The sequence below is a fragment of the Eretmochelys imbricata genome, chromosome 1, assembly GCF_965152235.1.
Source record: "Eretmochelys imbricata isolate rEreImb1 chromosome 1, rEreImb1.hap1, whole genome shotgun sequence".
Classification (NCBI taxonomy): Eukaryota; Metazoa; Chordata; order Testudines; family Cheloniidae; genus Eretmochelys; species Eretmochelys imbricata.
Window position 1 is genome coordinate 346,582,379 of NC_135572.1, and position 19,857 is coordinate 346,602,235.

At 43.9% G+C, this 19,857-nt stretch overlaps 1 protein-coding gene across 4 annotated transcripts in view; it reads left to right on the forward strand.

Moving 5' to 3' along the window:
• The window catches only part of USP6NL (USP6 N-terminal like), a 214,965-nt gene that overhangs the window by 127,501 nt on the left and 67,607 nt on the right, over positions 1–19,857 (forward strand). For all 4 annotated transcript variants that reach the window (XM_077836674.1, XM_077836681.1, XM_077836689.1 and 1 more), the window contains exons 5-6: positions 4,072–4,111; positions 12,263–12,343. In XM_077836674.1, coding sequence (XP_077692800.1) covers positions 4,072–4,111; positions 12,263–12,343 — 121 coding nt within the window. The remainder of the gene's footprint in view (positions 1–4,071; positions 4,112–12,262; positions 12,344–19,857) is intronic.

Here is a 19,857-nt window from a genome sequence, read left to right on the forward strand (position 1 = left end):
GCCTTTCTCCAACCCTTTAGTGATAGACTTTTGTGTTGGTATATGTGCATGGGCAGTGTGATGTAGTGGACTTGAATGTAGGACCAGCGGCTATGAAGTCCTGAGTTCCAATCCACTGATTCACTTTGAAGCCTTAGGCAAGTCATTCAATGTCTCTACTTCAGTTTCCCATCTGTCAAATGGGAATAATATCTCAGAGACTGGTCATGAGGATTTTTTAGTATTTGTACAGAGCTTCGATGTTCTAATGTGCTATCAAGGTGCTAGGTATATTATTGTTCAAGCCCATCATTAAAGGATTAAGTTTTAATTTGTTCATCAGTTTATCTAAACTAGCGGTCCCCAAACTTTTGAGGGTTGCATCCTCCCTCCCCCAGGCTGTGGCCTGGAGTGGGGCCGTGGCTCCGGGGAGCGGGAGGGAGGAGAGGAAAGCGGACAAGGCTAAGGGGGCCACGGCTGGGGGCAGGAGCGGGGCCGCAGCCGGGCCGCAGTGGAGACCGGCAGCCGGGCCCACGGCTAGGTGCATCTCCCGGCCTCAGCCCCGGGCTGGGAACAGAGCAGTGGCAAAGGCTGGGGGCTGGTATGGGGCCAGGAGCAGAGCTGTGCTGAGGCTGGGGACAGGGCCAGGAGTCAGGGACATGACTGGGGTTGGGACCAGAGTGGGGCTGGGTGCAGGGAGGGGCTAGGTGGCACTCCCTCCCTGCCCCCTATGGGGGTTGGCCCATGCCTGCTGCACTCCCCGCCGGACATTCCTCCCCACCTCTTCTAAGGGCGTGCCTCACAGTTGGGGGACCTCTGATCTAAACTAATCTATTATAAAGAGAAGAGAGAGAGACACACACACACACACCTCACAAGAGAAAGGAGCCTTCTTGCGTCTACTCAGCAGACCCAGCTGACTGTCTTCCTTTGTGTGGATAAGCACTGCAGTTCTGTATAAAGTTTACATATTGCAGTTCCCTTGTAAGTCAGTTGCTGTATTTCTATAGGTGGAGCCAAAATTAGAGTTAGTCGGTGTGCTAGACTGAGGTAGGACAGTGTAGAACACATGCAGTACATAGTAAACTAGTGTCCAAAACAAACCACAACTAAAAAGTTAAGCTGCCAAACCAGACTAGCTTGGTTTAATAGCTGTGTGTCTTATATGAGATGCATAGAAATATGGAGACTTTAGAACACTGTCCTGTTTGCTGCTGATTTTGATATGCCTTGGCATTGAGAAAAGGCATCTCTTGTGTGTTTGGAACTAGTTGCTTGCGTAATCCATAAGGTCATGCGGAATGCAGCTACTGTATATTCATACAACACAAATGAAGCCAGATCTCCGGGTGCAGGCAGATGGTGCCAGCAGCTGAACAAGACACTTGAGAGTTGTCACTTGGGGAAAATGAAGGTGGTGATTGAAGACCTGAAAACACTTCTTTTTGAGTGAAGTTGTATTTATTTATTACAAATTTTATTCAAGGTAGTTTAATTTTAGGTGATATTGAGTATAATTGAGGGCCTACTTTAATATGGTTTAATTGATATACAATAAAAGTTGTTTTATCCAGCACTTCACCACTAGAAAGCTCCATAAAATGTCATTCCTTATCTTCATGGATATTCCAGTTTATAGTCCAGTTGGTGCAGGGCTGGCAGGGGGTTGGGCTGTGGGAAGGGGTTCAGAGCGTGGGCTCTGGGAGGGAGTTTGGGTGCAGGACAGGGTGCGGGGCAGCGGGTTGGGGCACAGGGCAGGGTGCTGTATCTGGGGGGCACTCACCTCTGGTAGCTCCCCACAAGTGGCGACCTGTCCCAGCTGCTCCTAGGCAGAGGTGCAGCAAGCAGCTCCCCATGCTGTCCCCGCCCCGAGCATCAGCTCCACAGCTCCCAATTGCAGCCAATGGGAGCTGCGGGGGCGGTGCCTGTGGTTGGAGGCAGTGCACTGAGCTGCCTGCTGGGCCTCCGTCTCGGAGCAGCTGGGATAGGTCGCTGCTTTCAGGGAGTCACCTGAGGTGAGCACCCCCGAGATCTAGCACCCCGCATCCTCTCCCGTGCCCCAACCTGCTGCCCTGAGCCCCCTCCCACACCCAAACTTCCTCCCTCTTAGTTAATTGGAATTTTTCACCTACTGGCACCCCCCGTTCCCCCAGTATGCTGGATAAAACAGCTTTTACTGTATAAAGAAAAACTTGTATGATAGAATAATGGTGCACATAAAGTAACAAGTCAGCCGTGTGATAGTCAAGCTGCCTTTCAATAGGTTAGAAGTTGTTACCTTGCTGTTTCTTTTCAGAAAGGCATTCAGATACCTTTAAAATGTTATCAAGTTAATTGATCAAATTGTTCTACTGTAGGTATATTATTCAAAAGATTAACTGTCTGGATTTTCACGTTAGTTTCCAGTATGTGTGCTGGAAGCCATGTGACCTAAACATGGGAATTCTGTAGAGGGTGTTTCCCTGAGCAAGCTCTAATAATAAAGTAATTCTTTTTCATCAATATTCAGCTCAAATGTAGACCCCGGATTTTAAATGCCAGCATTTTTTAAAGGAAGTGAATGTGACCATACATCACTTAATCATATTGTGCTGGACTCTGTGTTCCTTCAGTTCTGTGCTGACTGCAGGAGCAATGAAGAGGTGGAAGGAGGCTTTAAACTACCTTTGCAATTTCCTTCTGGCTCTGGCAGGGGTCCCTTTAGCCCAGTGGTTCTCAAACTTTTTGTACCGGTGGCCATTTCCACACAGCAAGCCTCTGAGTGAGACCCCCTTATAAATTAAGAATGCAGCAATTTAATTTAATGTAACAGGCACTTGTGGCTGACAGCCACTGCACCTGGCCGGGCTCATGACCCTCCCCCCAGTTTGAGGACCCCTGTTTTAGCCCTTGTGCAACTTGGAGGAGCTGGCATGTAATGGCCCCCTACCTAGACCACTAGGTTGGCAAAAGAATAGATTTGTTTTCTGATATATTGAGCTTAAACATTAGTACCTTTTCAACTTTGTCCCTTTTCTCCTTACAGTATAAGTGGTGTCTAAAATAGTGAATCATATAAAGACCCCCTTTTTTTGAGTCTGTTGCTCTGCAAGCACAAAGGGTTTTGGCATGACAGCTCAGCTCTTACCCTATGTGTTCAAAGGGTAGTGTCGCTTGTGAGTCCAGAGCTGTTCTCAGGTACAATTGCACATAAGTGACCTTATTATTTTTGCTCTTGTGTTTTTTGAGGGTTTCATATACCTAGAAAGCCTGAAAGAGGCCTTGGTGGTAAATTTTCAGTTAGAGTTCATATGATTTCAAGCTGCCTTTTCGAATTAGGGTGAGAAATGAAAGAATTCTCTTTATAGGTTAGATACCTACTAAAAGCACTTCATGCACTTTTCCCACCAATCTGAGTGAGTTTACTAGGTAATTGAAATATTGAAGCTTCTCCCTCTAGCTCAAAGATGGTTTGAGTCAATCTTTGTCACGAAACTGAGTAAAATACAAAAAAATAAAAACCTGTCTTCATGTCCTTTAGCTGAAAGTGGTAGACTCAAACAATTTTTACTAAATAGGACTGGCATTGATTGAAAACCATATGGAATGGACTAAGGATTGCTGGGCCCATATTTTGGAACTAGCTAATCTTTATAAGACAGAGCTATTCATTAGAAACATTTATTTGGGTGAAAAGATTTCATTAACTTATTTGAAACTGTACAGTATACATCTAGAAATCCTGTAGGACAATGACTTTAAATTCTATTTCACTGGCTTTTTTCATGGCAGAAAATAACTTTTTTTTAATGTATTCTAATAAGCATTTGACACTATTTTTGAAGCTAGGTTAACCCATGTTGATTCAGATGGCTTACTTTCTATTTATGCCATCTGTATTTTGCTTTTTAAAATTGTTGGGACTCTCTTACTGCACAAACCCTTGCAATGCTCTTCTGTGCTGTTGTGATCGCTTGCTGGAAATCTAGCAGTAATTTGCGTTAACAGTTGGTTTTCTGCATTCACCTCGATAACTACATATTTGTAAGAACCTATGAAAAAAATGAATATGTGACAGTTCAGCAGCACTAACATCTTTTTCTTGGTTTTTAGTTCAGAGGAGCTTCCTTTTCGTGATGCAGCAATAGAAAGGGTAAGTCCTATGCTCACGTCTCTTAAAACTGTAAGTAAGCGTCAACACTTGACAGTGTGTCCTTTATAATATGTATAAGTTTTTTATAACTGGGGGCTATAGTGTCATACTATGGACTTTCATATTGAAAGAAACACATTTCTCACATCTGCTAGAGGATGGCAATCTCCTCTTAAAAATCACACTTTTGGTTGAACTGCATTTCTGTTCATATACGACTTAATGCCATTAAGTCCCTCTGGAACTGTTAACACCTCTCTTGGTTTAACCACAAAAGGTCACTGCATTTTTTTTGTACATTGCTGCCTTCACATACATCCCAGGCTCTGCTGGCCTGGATGAATTATGGACAAACATAAGTCCCTAATGTGGCTGCATGTTGAGCTGCTGCTTAATAAGAAGGCAATTCCGTTAATGAAATATTTCAAGTTACGCTTGGCTCTTGCCCTAGTTCAGTTCCCTTTGGTTAATTGATACCCTTTACTATTGTCTTTTCAAGTTAATGTCTCTGTGCTGCTCAGATCAGCTCCTCCTAGTGCATGGAGGTGGGGGTGAGTGTGTGTTTTGAACAAATGCAACTCTCATAGCCTTTAAAAGCTGTCTCTTTGGAAAATTGCAATATGCTGAGCTACCAAGAGAAGCTGATGGGGATCAGTATAGGGCAGTGTGTGTGTGTGAGAGAGTAAGAGAAAGGAGTGCTGCTTATGAGAGGAGAAGAAAAATCCCCGAGTCCCTGTCTGTTTTGCATTGCTAGGTGGTTCTTGGTTCATGACAGCGTGTTTCTGCAACCTGAAACTGCATTGTTTTCCTGCAGTGTTTCATTGCATTTATAGCATAATGAGCATATATTGTTAACTTCATTTTAATCAGAAGGACACAGCTGTGTGTGAGGCTATGAATGTTCATGGTCTCAAATATTAGACAACTTAACAATTATTTTTCATTGTCATATATGATACTTGAAGCTCTGATTCACTTAACTAAGCATGAGATATATAGTATCCTTAAGCTATGCTATGAAAATAGTGTCTAATTCTCATATCCCATGTTTTAATAATACTGTCCCAGACAGAGTGTTTGCATAGGAACTATATTAATTGTACACTTTCCAATGTTAAGTTGCAAATGTAGTTACTTTTTATAATTACATTGTATTCTAGTTATACTTTTGGTGATATCCTGACCTCTGCTGGCCTGAGGCTGCGGTTTGCATTACTCCAGTCAGTGACGCTTAGTTCTCTGAAATGTCTGTTACCACAGTAGTTGATAGGGCAATTAGCATGTAAGTTCATTGTGGGCTAATAATAAAGAAAAGATGGAGGGTTTTTTAATTAACTTATCTGGCAGTGGGGACCTGCCCAGGCTTTTTCCTGTATCATTTCTGACCTTGTGTGATGCCCAGAAGCAAATATTGGTGGTGTTTTGACCAGTTTGTAGTTTACATAAGGAGTCTTTTACTTCTTTCCCGTTAAATTTGAAACTCTTTTCCCTTTGGTCACAACCTGTCCTTCATACATGTTCCACTGTACAGCCTAAATTGCTTTTCTTTGTGTAACATGGATGGGGTTCGTGTGACTGCTCAATAACTACTTTTGATACTTCATTGCATAGGTCATTTGAATGCTTAAATGCCAGAAACCATTGAAGTATGTTATAAACCAATTCACCTTCAAATTTATGCAATGTTTTAAAATGTAAAATTAGGAGAGGCACCATGGTCCAGTGGGTGGAATACTGAACTGAAGACCTGGGTTCTATAACTGGCTCTGTCTCTGATGTCCAAATCGCTTCATCTCTCTGTGTCTAACCCTAACTCTTTTCAGAGTAACAGCCGTGTTAGTCTGTATTCGCAAAAAGAAAAGGAGTACTTGTGGCACCTTAGAGACTAACCAATTTATTTGAGCATGAGGTTTCGTGAGCTACAGCTCACTTCATCGGATGCATACCGTGGAAACTGCAGAAGATGCATCCGATCAAATCCAGGTTTTCTCACCCTCCGCCCCCCCCCCCCACACACACAAACTCACTCTCCTGCTGGTAATAGCTTATCCAAAGTGACCACTCTCCCTACAATGTGCATGATAATCAAGGTGGGCCATTTCCAGCACAAATCCAGGTTTTCTCACCCCTCCACCCCCATACACACACAAACTCACTCTCCTGCTGTTACCAGCAGGAGAGTGAGTTTGTGTGTGTGGTTTCTGGAGGGGGGTGAGGGAGTGAGAGAACCTGGATTTGTGCAGGAAATGGTCCACCTTGATTATCATACACATTGTGAAGAGAGTGGTCACTTTGGATGGGCTATTGCCAGCAGGAGAGTGAGTTGGGGGGGGGGGGGCGGAGGGTGAGAGAACCTGGATTTGCGCTGGAAATGGCCCAACTTGATGATCACTTTAGATAAGCTATTACCAGCAGGACAGTGGGGTGGGAGGAGGTATTGTTTCATGGTCTCTGTGTGTATATAATGTCTTCTGCAGTTTCCACGGTATGCATCTGATGAAGTGAGCTGTAGCTCACGAAAGCTCATGCTCAAATAAATTGGTTAGTCTCTAAGGTGCCAAAAGTACTCCTTTTCTTTTAACCCTAACTCTGTGTCAGTTTTTCCTTGCTCTGTCTTGTTTGTTTAGACTGTAAACTCTTCCGATTTTAATAGTTCTTACTATGTGTTTGTACAGCACCTTGCATGATGAAGTCCTGACCTTGGTTGGGGTCTCTACCAAGGCACTACCCTAGGCTCTCTACTCTAGGTGCTATTGCAATATTAATAATAAATAAGAGAGTGTCATAAAGATGGATATTTGCCAGTTAAGATTCATCCCTTTCCAATAGCCCATTATTTATTTTACTTGGAATAAGATTCCCTCCCAATTTCAGTTTGACTCTAGTATTCCCAGAGGCAAAAATACTTCCAAGTTTGACTGTCTACACTAGCACTTTTGTTGGTAAAACTTTTCAGTCATGGGTGTGAAAAAAAACACACCCCAACCAACATAAGTTACACTGATAGAAGCACCGGTGTGGACAGCGCAGTGTTGGTGCAAGATGCTATCCTACTGACATAGCTACCCCTGCTCGTTAGAGGTGGGAGAGCAGCTACACAGGAGACCTTACAGAAGTCCAGCTGCAGCGGTGTCTAGTGTAGACGTAGCCTTTAAAACCTACTGAAGAAGACAGAACAATGGTTTTCTTCAGAGACTACTACATGGACTCTAGATTTCCTGATAAAGCAGCAGTATCCGTCTTCTCTGCAATGTGCTGCTTGAGATGTAGCCATGTATTCCAAGCAACTCTTGTTGGATGTGAAAATGCGCATTGCTTAGGTTAAAAAAAAAACAACAACCCACAACTGTCCAAAACACAAACTTAGAAGGCTTTAAGAACCAGCATAGACTGACCCAGGAGACAAGAAGCCTGAATTAACCTAAAACTGAAAAGAGTTCAGCATTAGAGGCTCAGGGAGAAGATGGGATTTTATTTTTCTGACCAACTAACTGAATAACTTGCCCAGAGCAGAGACCTGGCTTGCTTTACTGGAGACTTGTATGCAATTTGCCCCCTTTCCCTCCCAGCCTAAATTACATCCAGAGAAATAATTTGGAAAACTTCTGCTACAGGGTTATTATAAGGGATCACTGTATTTTCTCAGCCTCACTGTGAAAACAAAAGAGTGCAATGATCTAGACCTAAGGTATGTGGGAGTCAGCAGTTTTTCTACAGTTCCTTTTTAAGCTAAATGTTACAAGATAGAAAATAAGAATATTTTTAAAAGCTGAAGATGCCAGTGTCTATCTGCAAAATCTCATAAAGGTGCCTCAACAGCATGAAACTCCACAAGAACCTCAGGGCAATGAAATGCAATGTGAAAAGTCAGATAAGTAAGACTGGCAAAGTAGCAATATCTGACTCGACCCTGTTAGTTTAATACCTGATGGTATTAAACCACCCAAGAAAATGGATATAATGTTGTTGTTTCATTATAATGTCATCCATGTATTTACTATGACCATATTTTTCATTTCCACTTTATTGTGGAAAACGCTCTATGGACACCTTTAACTTCCTAATACTTTCTTTCAGGTTTTCAGACCTGTAGTTATATCCATCTGCTTTATTTCTGCATAAATTCTGCTGATCAGAACTTAACTATTACCTTAGTTCTAAAGTGTAAATCCACATGGGGTCAATTTATGATATGGGGTCATTTATGAAATTACGGATCAGCATATTTAAAAATGAAATTTTTGTTGTGCATCCACATTCAGATTTTTCTAAAGCTATCTCATGAGTGTTTCCTTCCTTTTTTAATACCCAACATTATGAACTAACAATAGCTTGCCATATTATTTATAGGTGAGTCAGAGAAAATTATGCACATTGTGTTTCTACTCTATTATAATGGCCTGAAATGCTATAAAATCACTATTATGGTTTCTGACTGGCAGGAGCTTATTTCTGGTGTGTTTCTATTTAACACAGTACAATGCTATCATCGGCCTACACATGGCATTTGGCTGTTCCACACATCTTCTGGGGCAATTATCAATATAGTGTAACTTTTTTTTCTAGCAAAACCCTGTGTGACAGTACAGAAGTTTTGTGTGTGTGTATGTGTAAATTAAGCTTTTGTGTGCAGTTGTGTACACAGCTTTTAAAAGCATTTCTGAAATAGTTGGCCTTTATCTTATTACACAAAACAGTAGGAGTATACATGGTTTAATTACAATAAGATATCTAATACAAGTGGATTGTCCTTGCCTCTATACTTAGGCTAGATGGATGAAGAGAACAATAACTGTTAAAAACAAGTTGTTTTCCAGTTCACTTCATGAATTTTATCATGGAATTTAATTTAAAGATGGAAAATAACTGTAAGGACACTTATCGCTGTGTGTGAAGACAAGCCCTACAGTGGCGCAGCTGCACTGCTGTAGTGCTGTGTGTGAAGAAGCTACTATGTTGATGGGAGAGCTTCTCCCGTCGTCATAGTTAATCCACCTCCCCGAGAGACGGTGAGAGAAGCTGTCCCACCCCCATGGTGCTGTCTACACAGGGGTTAGGTCAGCATAACTACGTTGCTAAGGTGTTTGGATTTTTCACACCCATGAGTGATGTGATTATACCGGTATAGGTCTGTAGTTTAGACCTGGCCTCAGCCCTGTTTCTGCTAGTTCAGGCTTGGACCAACTTTTGTTGGTGAGAGACACAAGCTTTCGAGCTACACAAGCTTTCTTCCGGTCTGAGAAACTAGTTCAGGCTATGTCTACATTAGCACTTCAGTAGGTAAAACTGATGTTGCTCAGGGGCTTGAAAAAAAAAATACCCTTGAGCGACATAAGTTACACCGACAGAAGTGCCAGTGTGTAACTGCCAGCTGACATAGCTCCTGCCATTCATTGGGCATGGTTTAATTATGCCGATAGGAGAGCTCTCTCCTGTCACCCTAGACAGCAGTACAGCTGTGGCACTGTATGGGCTCTAGAGTAGACATAGCCTCAGTGTGTCATTGCTATAAACAAGGTGGAACAGATTGTTTAGCATAAGTGGCTAACATACATTTCGAGGGACCATTCAAGCTTAAGTGGCTCATTAACACCCCTCCAGTCATAGGGAAGAAAGGAACGGAGGGGGGAAAAAGCAGCTGGGGTGGGGTTTGGTAGTGGGTTACAGATTGTTGTAATAATCCATAATCCAGTGTGTCTATTCAGACCATGATTTTTAGTGTCTAGCAAAGCCTGGGAGCTTAAATTCATAACTTCACCTTGAATGGTCCCTTGAAATGTGTGTTAACTACTTATGCTAAACAATCTTTCACCTTGTATTTAGCAGTTACACTGAGTTAGGCTATATCTACACCACACTTTTGTTGGTAAAACTTTTGTTGGTCAGGTCGTTCCTGACCTGAAAAAAGTTTTACCGACGAAAAGCGCCCGTGTGGACAGCACTTTGTTGGTGGGAGACTTTGTTGTCCTGCTGACAAAGCCAGTGCTGCTTGTTGGGGGTGGTTTTTTTTTTTGCCAGCAGAAGAGCTCTCTCCTGTCGGCAAAGAGCGGCTACACAGGAGACACTACAGCAGCACAGATGTGCCGCTGCAAGGTATGTAGTGTAGATACGGGAGAGGAGTTAGATTAGATTTTTTAAAAAAATTCCTTCTCCTGCTCATTTAAATAGAATATATGCCTATGGGTACCCGCATGGCCCCACAATATGCCAACATTTTTGTGGCTGACTTAGAGCAACGCTTTCTCAGCTCTCGTCCCCTAATGCCCCTACTCGCGCTACATTGATGACATCTTCATCATCTGGACCCATGGAAAAGAAGCCCTTGAGGAATTCCACCATGATTTCAACAATTTCCATCCCACCATCAACCTCAGCCTGGACCAGTCCACACAGGAGATCCACTTCTTGGACACCACGGTGCTAATAAGCGATGGTCACATAAACACCACCCTATACTGGAAACCTGCTGACTGCTATGCCGACCTACATGCCTCCAACTTTCATCCAGACCAAACCATACGATCCATTGTCTACAGCCAAGCTCTACAATACAACCGCATTTGCTCCAACCCCTCAGACAGAGACAAACACCTACAAGATCTCTATCAAGCCTTCTTACAACTACAATACCCACCTAGTGAAGTGAAGAACCAGATTGACAGAGCCAGAAGAGTAACCAGAAGTTACCTACTACAGGACAGGCCCAACAAAGAAAATAACAGAATGCCACTAGCCATCACCTTCAGCCCCCAACTAAAACCTCTCCAGCGCATCAAGGATCTGCAACCTATCCTGAAGAACGCCCCATCACTCTCACAGATCTTGGGAGACAGGCCAGTCCTTGCTTACAGACAGCTCCCCAACCTAAAGCAAATACTCACCAGCAACCACACAACAAAACCACTAACCCAGGAACCTATCCTTGCAACAAAGCCCGTTGCCAAATGTGTCCACATATCTATTCAGGGGACACCATCACAGGGCCTAATCACATCAGCCACAATATCAGAGGCTCGTTCACCTGCACATCTACCAATGTGATATATGCCATCATGTGCCAGCAATGCCCCTCTGCCATGTACGTTGGTCAAACTGGACAGTCTCTACGTAAAAGAATAAATGGACACAAATCAGACGTCAAGAATTGTAACATTCAAAAACCAGTTGGAGAACACTTCAGTCTCTCTGGTCACTTGATTACAGACCTAAAAGTGGCAATTCTTCAACAAAAAAACTTCAAAACCAGACTCCAATGAGAGACTGCTGAATTGGAATTAATTTGCAAACTGGATACAATTAACTTAGGCTTGAATAAAGACTGGGAGTGGATGTGTCATTACACAAAGTAAAACTATTTCCCCATGTTTTACCCCCCTCCCCCCCAAGACGTTCTTGCTAACTGCTGGAAATGGCCCACCTTAATTATCACTACAGAAGGTTCACACATCCCCCTCCCCCGCTCTCTTGCTGGTAATAGCTCACCTTACCTGATCACTTTGGTTACAGTGTGTATGGTAACACCCATTGTTTCATGTTCTCTGTGTATATAAATCTCCCCACTGTATTTTCCACTGAATGCATCTGATGAAGTGAGCTGTAGCTCACGAAAGCTTATGCTCAAATAAACTTGTTAGTCTCTAAGGTGTCACAAATCCTCCTGTTCTTTTTGTGGATACAGACTAACACGGCTGCTACTCTGAAACCTTTGTTTTCTGTGTTGTAATTGAAATGAATATATTTGAAAATGTAGAAAAATATCCAAAATATATTTATAAAAAATCTCAATTGGTATTCTATTATTGTGTAATAGTACAATTAAAACAGCAATTAACTGTGCTTAATTTTTTTAATCAAGTTAATTTACTTTGAGTTAATTGCTTGAGTTAACGGTGATTAATTGACAGTCCTTATATAAATAAATAAATAAAAGCACATCCAGGCTGACAGCTCGTATGCAAAGAAATGGCTTTTTGCAAGGGAGACTAATTTAGCAAAGGTGATGCCACTGGTGCCACTATAATTCTTGACGTTAAATGCTCCTGCAGAGGAAAATATCTTGGTTAAACTTGTTTCTAATACTCTTAGAAGACTCTAAAGTAGATATTTTGGAAAAAACTAGGTCTGAAATTATTAATTGTCATTTTATTTCAGCAAAAGCACCTTGAAATTGAAAGAACTACAAAATGGCTAAAAATGCTGAAAAGCTGGGAAAAATACAAGAACAGCGAAAAGGTAAGTTATTCGTGTTTTTGGTCAGTTTCCTCTATTGAATGTAGCAGTATTAAATTAAGTATGGTGATAATTCACACCTCATTTCAGAAAAATACATTTAAAAATAAAAATGAAAAGCTGTTTTTATGATTGCATGGTGCAACAATGTAATAAATTAACAAAGAAACTGGTGTTCAAATACAGGATTTTTGAAGGACAGCATTTTGGGGGGCCACATGGCATATTCAGAACTACCATTGCCTGTAAATTCTTGTATTGCATTATAATTGTGGAGTGGAATTGGGACATGCACGGCCAGGGAGTACACACTGTTAGCGTGCATGCTGCATAATATCTGTGGTAGAAGGGGAACTGTACATCACAAGACGAGCAGGTAAATAGAGAGTAAACTACTAGTCTTCAGGAGGAATAGTCAGCACACAATTATATTTGAAAATAGTTTAAAAACAGAAACAAAAGCTTTTATAAAGTTAAGCTGAGAGAGGCCCAATCCAAAAGTCCAGATCAGAACATGAGAACTCTGGAAAAATTTGGATCTGAATCTTAAATTTATTATTTGACTTTGTGCCCGTTTGTATGCTGAACATTATTGTAGTGTTTAATGCTGAAATTTTTAATCAAACTGATATGCAGGTGGTGTATACTCATCAGGGAATCTGCTGGCTCTTCATTTTGAATCCTTTTAAAATTCTTTGTGTGATATTAAGCAGGTAGCTATGTAGAGAAACAGCCTCCTTTTGCAGCCACAGGTTTGGTGGATGGGCAAAGAGAGCCTCTGCTACTTGTATACTGAAAGTTGTCTTGGGTTCCTGCCAGGGAGTTTGACCAGTCATAAATTGTGATATCTAACTACATGTTGAACAAACCAGACACCATGAGGATGCTTTAAAGTAGCTTTAAAGGATGCTTTAAAGATTCTCTTGGAAGTGGTTTCCTAGAGTAAGCTTTAACATACAGAACAAATAATTAAAACCTAAACCTTAAGTACAGCTTATTTAGTTACATTTTCCTTGTGTTGATTTCATGTGACTAAGCAAAAAATGCAAAGTGCCCTTCATACAGGTGGATCCTCTCTGTGGTGGAAATGATCCCTCTCTCTTAGGAGGGTGATGCTTACATGTTGGTGCACTGGTTTTGCTGAATTTGACAGGGGGCCATCCCTGAAATACTGCCAGTAGCTATTTAAAAGTGCACATTAATGCCACACAACAGGTCAGGACAAAAGGTGAAGAAAAACCTTGTTCAACTGAAATTACAGGGAAATTTTAAGTAGGTATAATTAGCCATTTGGTATTTAACTCAGGATTCAGCCAGAGGTTAACATCACTAACTGTCTTGAAAATGGCTGTGGGATTTTTAATGACCACAAGAGAGTTTTTTGACAACAAATGAAAATAGACTACATCTACATGTGTAATAGCTGTACTTCTGTGTGTAATGGCTTCCTCATGTGGAGAGACAGTTGTGTAATGCTAGGGTACTAGACTGAGAGTCAGGAAACCTGGACTTTTTTCTAGCTCTGTCTTGGGCAGTTCACTTAGGGTTAGGTGTTGTCCATGTCTTGCACAGCCAAATAGGGGAATTAGGCCCTGTAGCCTCCATGAGGCCGTGTAAGATCTACTTGGATCTTTGTTCTCTGTCTCCTGCAGCGCACAGCCCTTGCATTCTCACTCCTCCTTTACTGTGAGTGAATTGGTGAGGAGGGGCTAGAAAAAGGCCAGAAGTGGGTGAGAAGCCCAGCTGTGTCCCTCCAGGCAATAGCAAGCTGAATAGGGCTGGTGTTGCTGGGGAGAAGCAACCTACACGTTTCCCTTGCTACAGCAAGTTACAACCTGCTGGAGAAAGGGGGAATGAAGGAAGGAAGGAATTGTTACTCTCTGAATCAGAGTTTCTTCCCGAAGCTGGAGCGGTGAACGTACTCTACCCTTTCTAGGGTTACATACTTCAAGGGTTTCCCGGACGTAGCCTCCTTTTTGAATTTCCTTTCTCTGTCCAGGCAGATTTTTCAAATAACAGTCAATGTCCCAGCTTTTTGCAGCGCAGACAAACTGCAGCTCAGAAAAAGCCCCGATTGGTCCCTCCCCTGCATCTCTACCTGATTGGTCCATTCTCCTGCAAGCCACAACTGCTGGATCCCACCCAGCCAGGCCCCAACTCTGGGGAGGGAGTCCCGCAGGGAGGCACTGACTAGCGGCTGTTGCTGCATCCTGGTCTTACACCAGTCGCCCTGCCACTGTGATGGAGCAACACAGTTCCCACCCCCAGTGAGTATCCCTGCTGCAGGTATCCCCAACTGTACCCCTCTCCAGCTCCTCCCCCCTTCTGGCTGTGTCCTCTTCTTGGGAAACTAAAATATGGTAACCCTAATGTGGGCTGAGAGTGAACTCTCGTAATATATCTCTACACAGCAGTTGGGAGGGCACTTCACAGCATGGGTGGACAGACACTTGCTACCTCTGCTTGAGCTAGTGTGCTAAACATTGCAGTGTGGCCACAGCAGCAAGGATGGCAGGTCAGGCTAGCCACCTGAGTGTGTACGCAGGGGGTTGGGTGCAGGATTGTACTCAGGTGTCTAGCCTGAGCTGCTGCTTGTGCTGGTGTGGCCACACTACTATTTTTAGAATACTAACTCAAGCAGAGCTAGCAAGTGTCTGTCTACCTGCTCTGAGAAGCACCCTCCCAGCTGCTGCATAGACATATCTAGCTCTTCATTTTTCCTAGTACCACTTCCCATCTGTAAGATGGGCATAATGATGTTTACACAGTTCAGTGCTAAGTAATGTGTGCTTGCTGTCGCCCTCTTTGGAAGGAGATGGAAGAGGTACTGGTTACCTGCGATAGACTTCTGCCCTCCCTTCCTGCAAATGTCTTTTAATACCCATTAATATTTCTGTAAAGGGCAACACACAAATTGCCCATTATGGCAGGTTTTACAAAACTGTTTATTTTGATACATAGTTTAAAAGTACTAGACTGTAACTATAGCAACAGTAGCTTTAAGTGATATAGGGGCCAGTTGTGTGAGAGAGATGGTGTCTTCTGTAAGAAACACCTTTGCCGGTTCAGACTGGGGATCTTAGGCCATGGCTTCACTTGCGAGTTGGAGCACATTAAAGCGGCTTCGGGCACCCTAACTCACGACATGTCCACACTGACAAGGCACATAGAGCGCCCGGACTCCGCAGCTGGAGTGCTTCTGGTACTCCACCTCTACAAGGAGCATAATGCTTGATGCACCCCAACTGGAGCGCCGTGGCGTCAGTGTGGACGCCCTAGTCAATTAATGCGGTCTGATCGGCCTCCAGAAGCGTCCCACAATGCCTGTTCTAGCCACTCTGGTCATCACTTTGAACTCAACTGTCCTGCCCTCAGGTGACCAACCGTCGGACCCACCCTTTAAATTATCTGGGAATTTTGAAAATCCCCTTCCTGTTTGCTCAGGAAGGCATGGGGTGCTCTCAGCGAATCTTTCCAGGTGACCATGCCTCCATGTGCCAGGCGATCCCCAGTATGGAGCAGTGGTGAGGTGCTGGACCTCATCAGTGTTTCGGGGGAGGAAGCTGTCCAGTCCCAGCTGCGCTCCAACCGTAGGAATTACGATACCTTTGGGCAGATATCAAGGGACATGATGGAAAGGGGCCATAACTGGGACACACTGCAGAGCAGAGTTAAAGTGAAGGAGCTGTGGAATGCCTACCGCAAAGCCCGCAAGGCAAAGTGCCGCTCCAGTCCTCCGCTCCTGCGACCTGCTGTTTCTACAAAGAGCTGGATGCAGTACGTGGGGACAACCCCACCTCCACTCCGAGTACCACCATGGATACTTCAGAGCCCAGTTCAACAAGGAAGGAGGAGGAGGAGGAAGGCGGGAGCGAGGGTGCTGAGGAGGAGGGAGACGGCCCGGCATCCCTAAATGCATGCAGCCAGGAGCTGCTCTCAAGCCAGGAGGAAGGTAGCCAGTCGCAGTGGACAGTGCTTGGGGAAGGACAAACACCAGGGGAGGTGCCCGGTAAGCGGCTTTTATTTTGGGAAGGAAGTTGTTTGGTACAGGCTCTTGGGGCGAGGAGGGTTAGGGCTGCATGCATGCCTAGATGCGGAATAGGGCGTTGATGTGCTCTCACATTGCGGTAATTGGCCTCAGTGATCTCTTCAAAGGTCTCATGCAGGAGCTGGGCAATGCGCTTGCGCAGGTTCCTTGGCAGAACTACTCTGCTCCTTGTCCCAGTAAGGCTAACATGTCCGTGCCACTGTTCCGTGAGGGACAAGGGGACCATTTCCGCACACAGGCAAACTGCATATGGGCCAGGGCAGAAGCTGCATTGTAGTAGAAGACCCTCCCTTGCTTCCCAGGTCACCCTCAGCAGCGAGATATCTTCCAGAATGAACTCTTGTGGAAAATGTGGGGACAGTGTTCAGTATAGGGGCCCCCTACAGCTGTTAGCTCTCCCCAAGGCACAGAATCCTAGAGGACAGTATGTCCGTGAAACAACCAGTCCCCCTTGTCCCTGTGCTTACTTACCATTTTGGGGCTCCTATGGGTTATGTGCACTCATTTTGGGATGGGCAATTCTGCTATTGTGTAGACTGTGCTTGTCTTTAGGTACGGGGGAATCATTGCTCTGTCGGGTGTGAACAATGCTGCCTTTGTTAAGTGTTGCATTTTGGCTTTACAGATTTTTTTCAACCTTGAGATCTCAGCCATCCTTGTTATCATCGGCCAAAAGACTGCAAAGAATTAGGAAGCAGCCACGTAGAGGCAAAGAGGACCTGCTGCATGAAGTGATGCAGCTTTTTAATGAAAATCAAAAGGCGCAGGAGTGGCGGGAGAGCGAAAGGAGGGTCCGCCAACAGAATGCGGATCGCCGGCACCAAAGCATGGAGCGGTTGCTAAGCATCGTGGAGCGCCAAGCAGACTCAATACAGGCGCTCCTAGCAATGCAGGCGGAGCACTACCACGCCCACCCACCCTGCAGCCCTTGTCCCAGAACTCCTTCCCCTGTGCCCCCATGTCACCTCCAACCCTCTCTCCCCCATATCTGGGTTCTTATCGCCACCAGCTGCCTCCAACGCCTGTAGCTTCATCACCCAGTCCTGCAAACTACGACCCTTACCCACTGCACTCAACCCCCATCATCATGCATTTTAGCCAGCCTTTGAAGCGCAGCACTCATTGCACAGCTCTCTAGACAGGAAGGCTGGGTATGATAACAGGACATACGCAAATCTGTGATTGAACCGTTCCCCACCCCACCCCACCCCCTTGCCCTTTCTGTTTCCCAAGCAGTTGTGTTTCTTTTCAATAAATGGATTTTCTTTTCAATATTTGGATTTTTTTGGCTTTGAAAACATTCTTTATTATTGCATTAAGTAAAAGATTCCATAGCACAGGAAAGCAACAGGCACTGCAAGTCCATGTAGCAAACACAGATTCCTACTTACATTGGAACCACCGCTCTTCACTCCTGTGCAGGGCACCAAACATTACTGGTGGCTTTCAGCCTCAAATTGCTCCCTCAAGGCATCCCTAATCCTTGCAGCCCTGCTCTCTGGCTCTTCAAATTCAGCCCCCAAGTGTTGAACCTCTGAGTTCCATGCCTGAGTGAATCTTTCATCCTTCCCGTCACAAATGTTATGGAGGGTACACTACGTGGATATAACCATGGGGATGTTGTCATCGACCAGGTCCAGCTTCGCATACAGACAGTGCCAGTGGCCCTTTAAACAGCCAAAAGCACACTCCACAGTCATTCTGCACCGACTCAATCTGTTATTGAACTTCTCCTTGCTGCTGTCAAGGCTCCCTGTGTAGGGTTTCATGAGCCACAGTATTAAAGGGTAAGCGGGGTCTCCCAAGGATCACAATGGGCATTTCGACTTCCCCTATGGTGATCTTCTGGTCTTGGAAGAAAGTCCCAGCTTGCAGCTTCCTGAACAGGCCAGTGTTCCTAAAGATGCGTGCGTCATGTACCTTTCCGGGCCAGCCTGCGTTAATGTCAATGAAATGCCTATGGTGATCCACAAGCGCCTGGAGAAGCATAGAGAAATACCCCTTCCAATTAACGTACTCGGAGGGAAGGTGGGCTGGTGCCAGAATTGGAATGTGTGTCCCATCTATTGCCCATCCGCAGTTAGGGAAAGCCATCTGTGCAAAGCCATCCACAATGTCATGCATGTTACCCAGAGTCACGGTTCTTCTGAGCAGGATGCGATTAATGGCCCTGCGAACTTGCATCAATACAATTCCAACGGTTGACTTCCGCACTCCAAACTGATTACCGACCAATCGGTAGCTGTCTGAAGTTGCCAGATTGCAATAGCCACCTGCTTCTCCACCGTCAGGGCAGCTCTCAATTTCATGTCCGTGCGCCACACCTTTTTTGTCCTTTCAGTCTGCAGTTTTTACCTGCTGTTACCTAAGATTAGATAAGAGTATTTCTCACTATATTCCAGTTCTACTTTGGGCTTGTCGTCTTTGCAAACTGCCCCACCTCATGGGTCAGCTAGCTCCAGCTTTAAGCACCACTTAACTTGAGCTAGAGATTTTTGTGTGTGGACTGAAGTGGCGTTAGAGGTAACACTTGAGTTATAAAACTCGAGTTTACTGGATTGTGAAGATGCACCCTTTGGACGTTTGACAGACCTTCATGCACAGTTAGCTTCACTGTTCTGCCATATGACAGGTTTCAGAGTAGCAGCCGTGTTAGTCTGTATCCGCAAAAAGAAAAGGAGGACTTGTGGCACCTTAGAGACTAACAAGTTTATTTGAGCATAAGCTTTCGTGAGCTACAGCTCAGTGTAGCTCACGAAAGCTTATGCTCAAATAAATTTGTTAGTCTCTAAGGTGCCACAAGTCCTCCTTTTCTTTTTGTTTTGCTATAGACGTTCTTCTGTCATTTGTGGGTCTTGCATACAACAGTTTTAAAAATAGGAAAATGTGATTGTAAAACCACAATTGGACTCTGTTGCAGCTGAAACCATTTTTAACTCATGTGCATGTTTGTTTTAAAACTGATAATATTTCAGGTTGATAGTGTCCCTTTAAAAATCCACAGGGCCATTTTATTTCCTGAGTTTCATTTGAGAGAGATGTATGTGTGTGCGATTCCGGTGCCTGGGGCGCACAAGTAGCACTCCTGCTCAGATGAGTGGGGTGTGTGTGTGTGGTGTGTTTGGTTTTATGTGAATTATTAGTAACGTATTAATTTTATATGTATCTAAAATAATACAGAGCACATTAATAAATTACATTGAAAGAAAAAAGTTAACCTAAAGTGTTACTAGTAACAAAAATAAGTGAGGTATTTTTTCAAGTATGAAACTCAATTTTTGAGTTTTGAATAAAGTTAATTGTTACTTTGCAGACTAAGTGCAAGAGATTGGCTGATGATTATATTTTTGTCTGTGTCCCCATCTTCTTTTTTTATTGTCAGTGTAAATGTAGCTGGATCAGGAGTAGTACTGATTGTGGATAATACATCTTGAGCAGCATTTTGTGGGCAGAAATTTGCTTTTTAAAT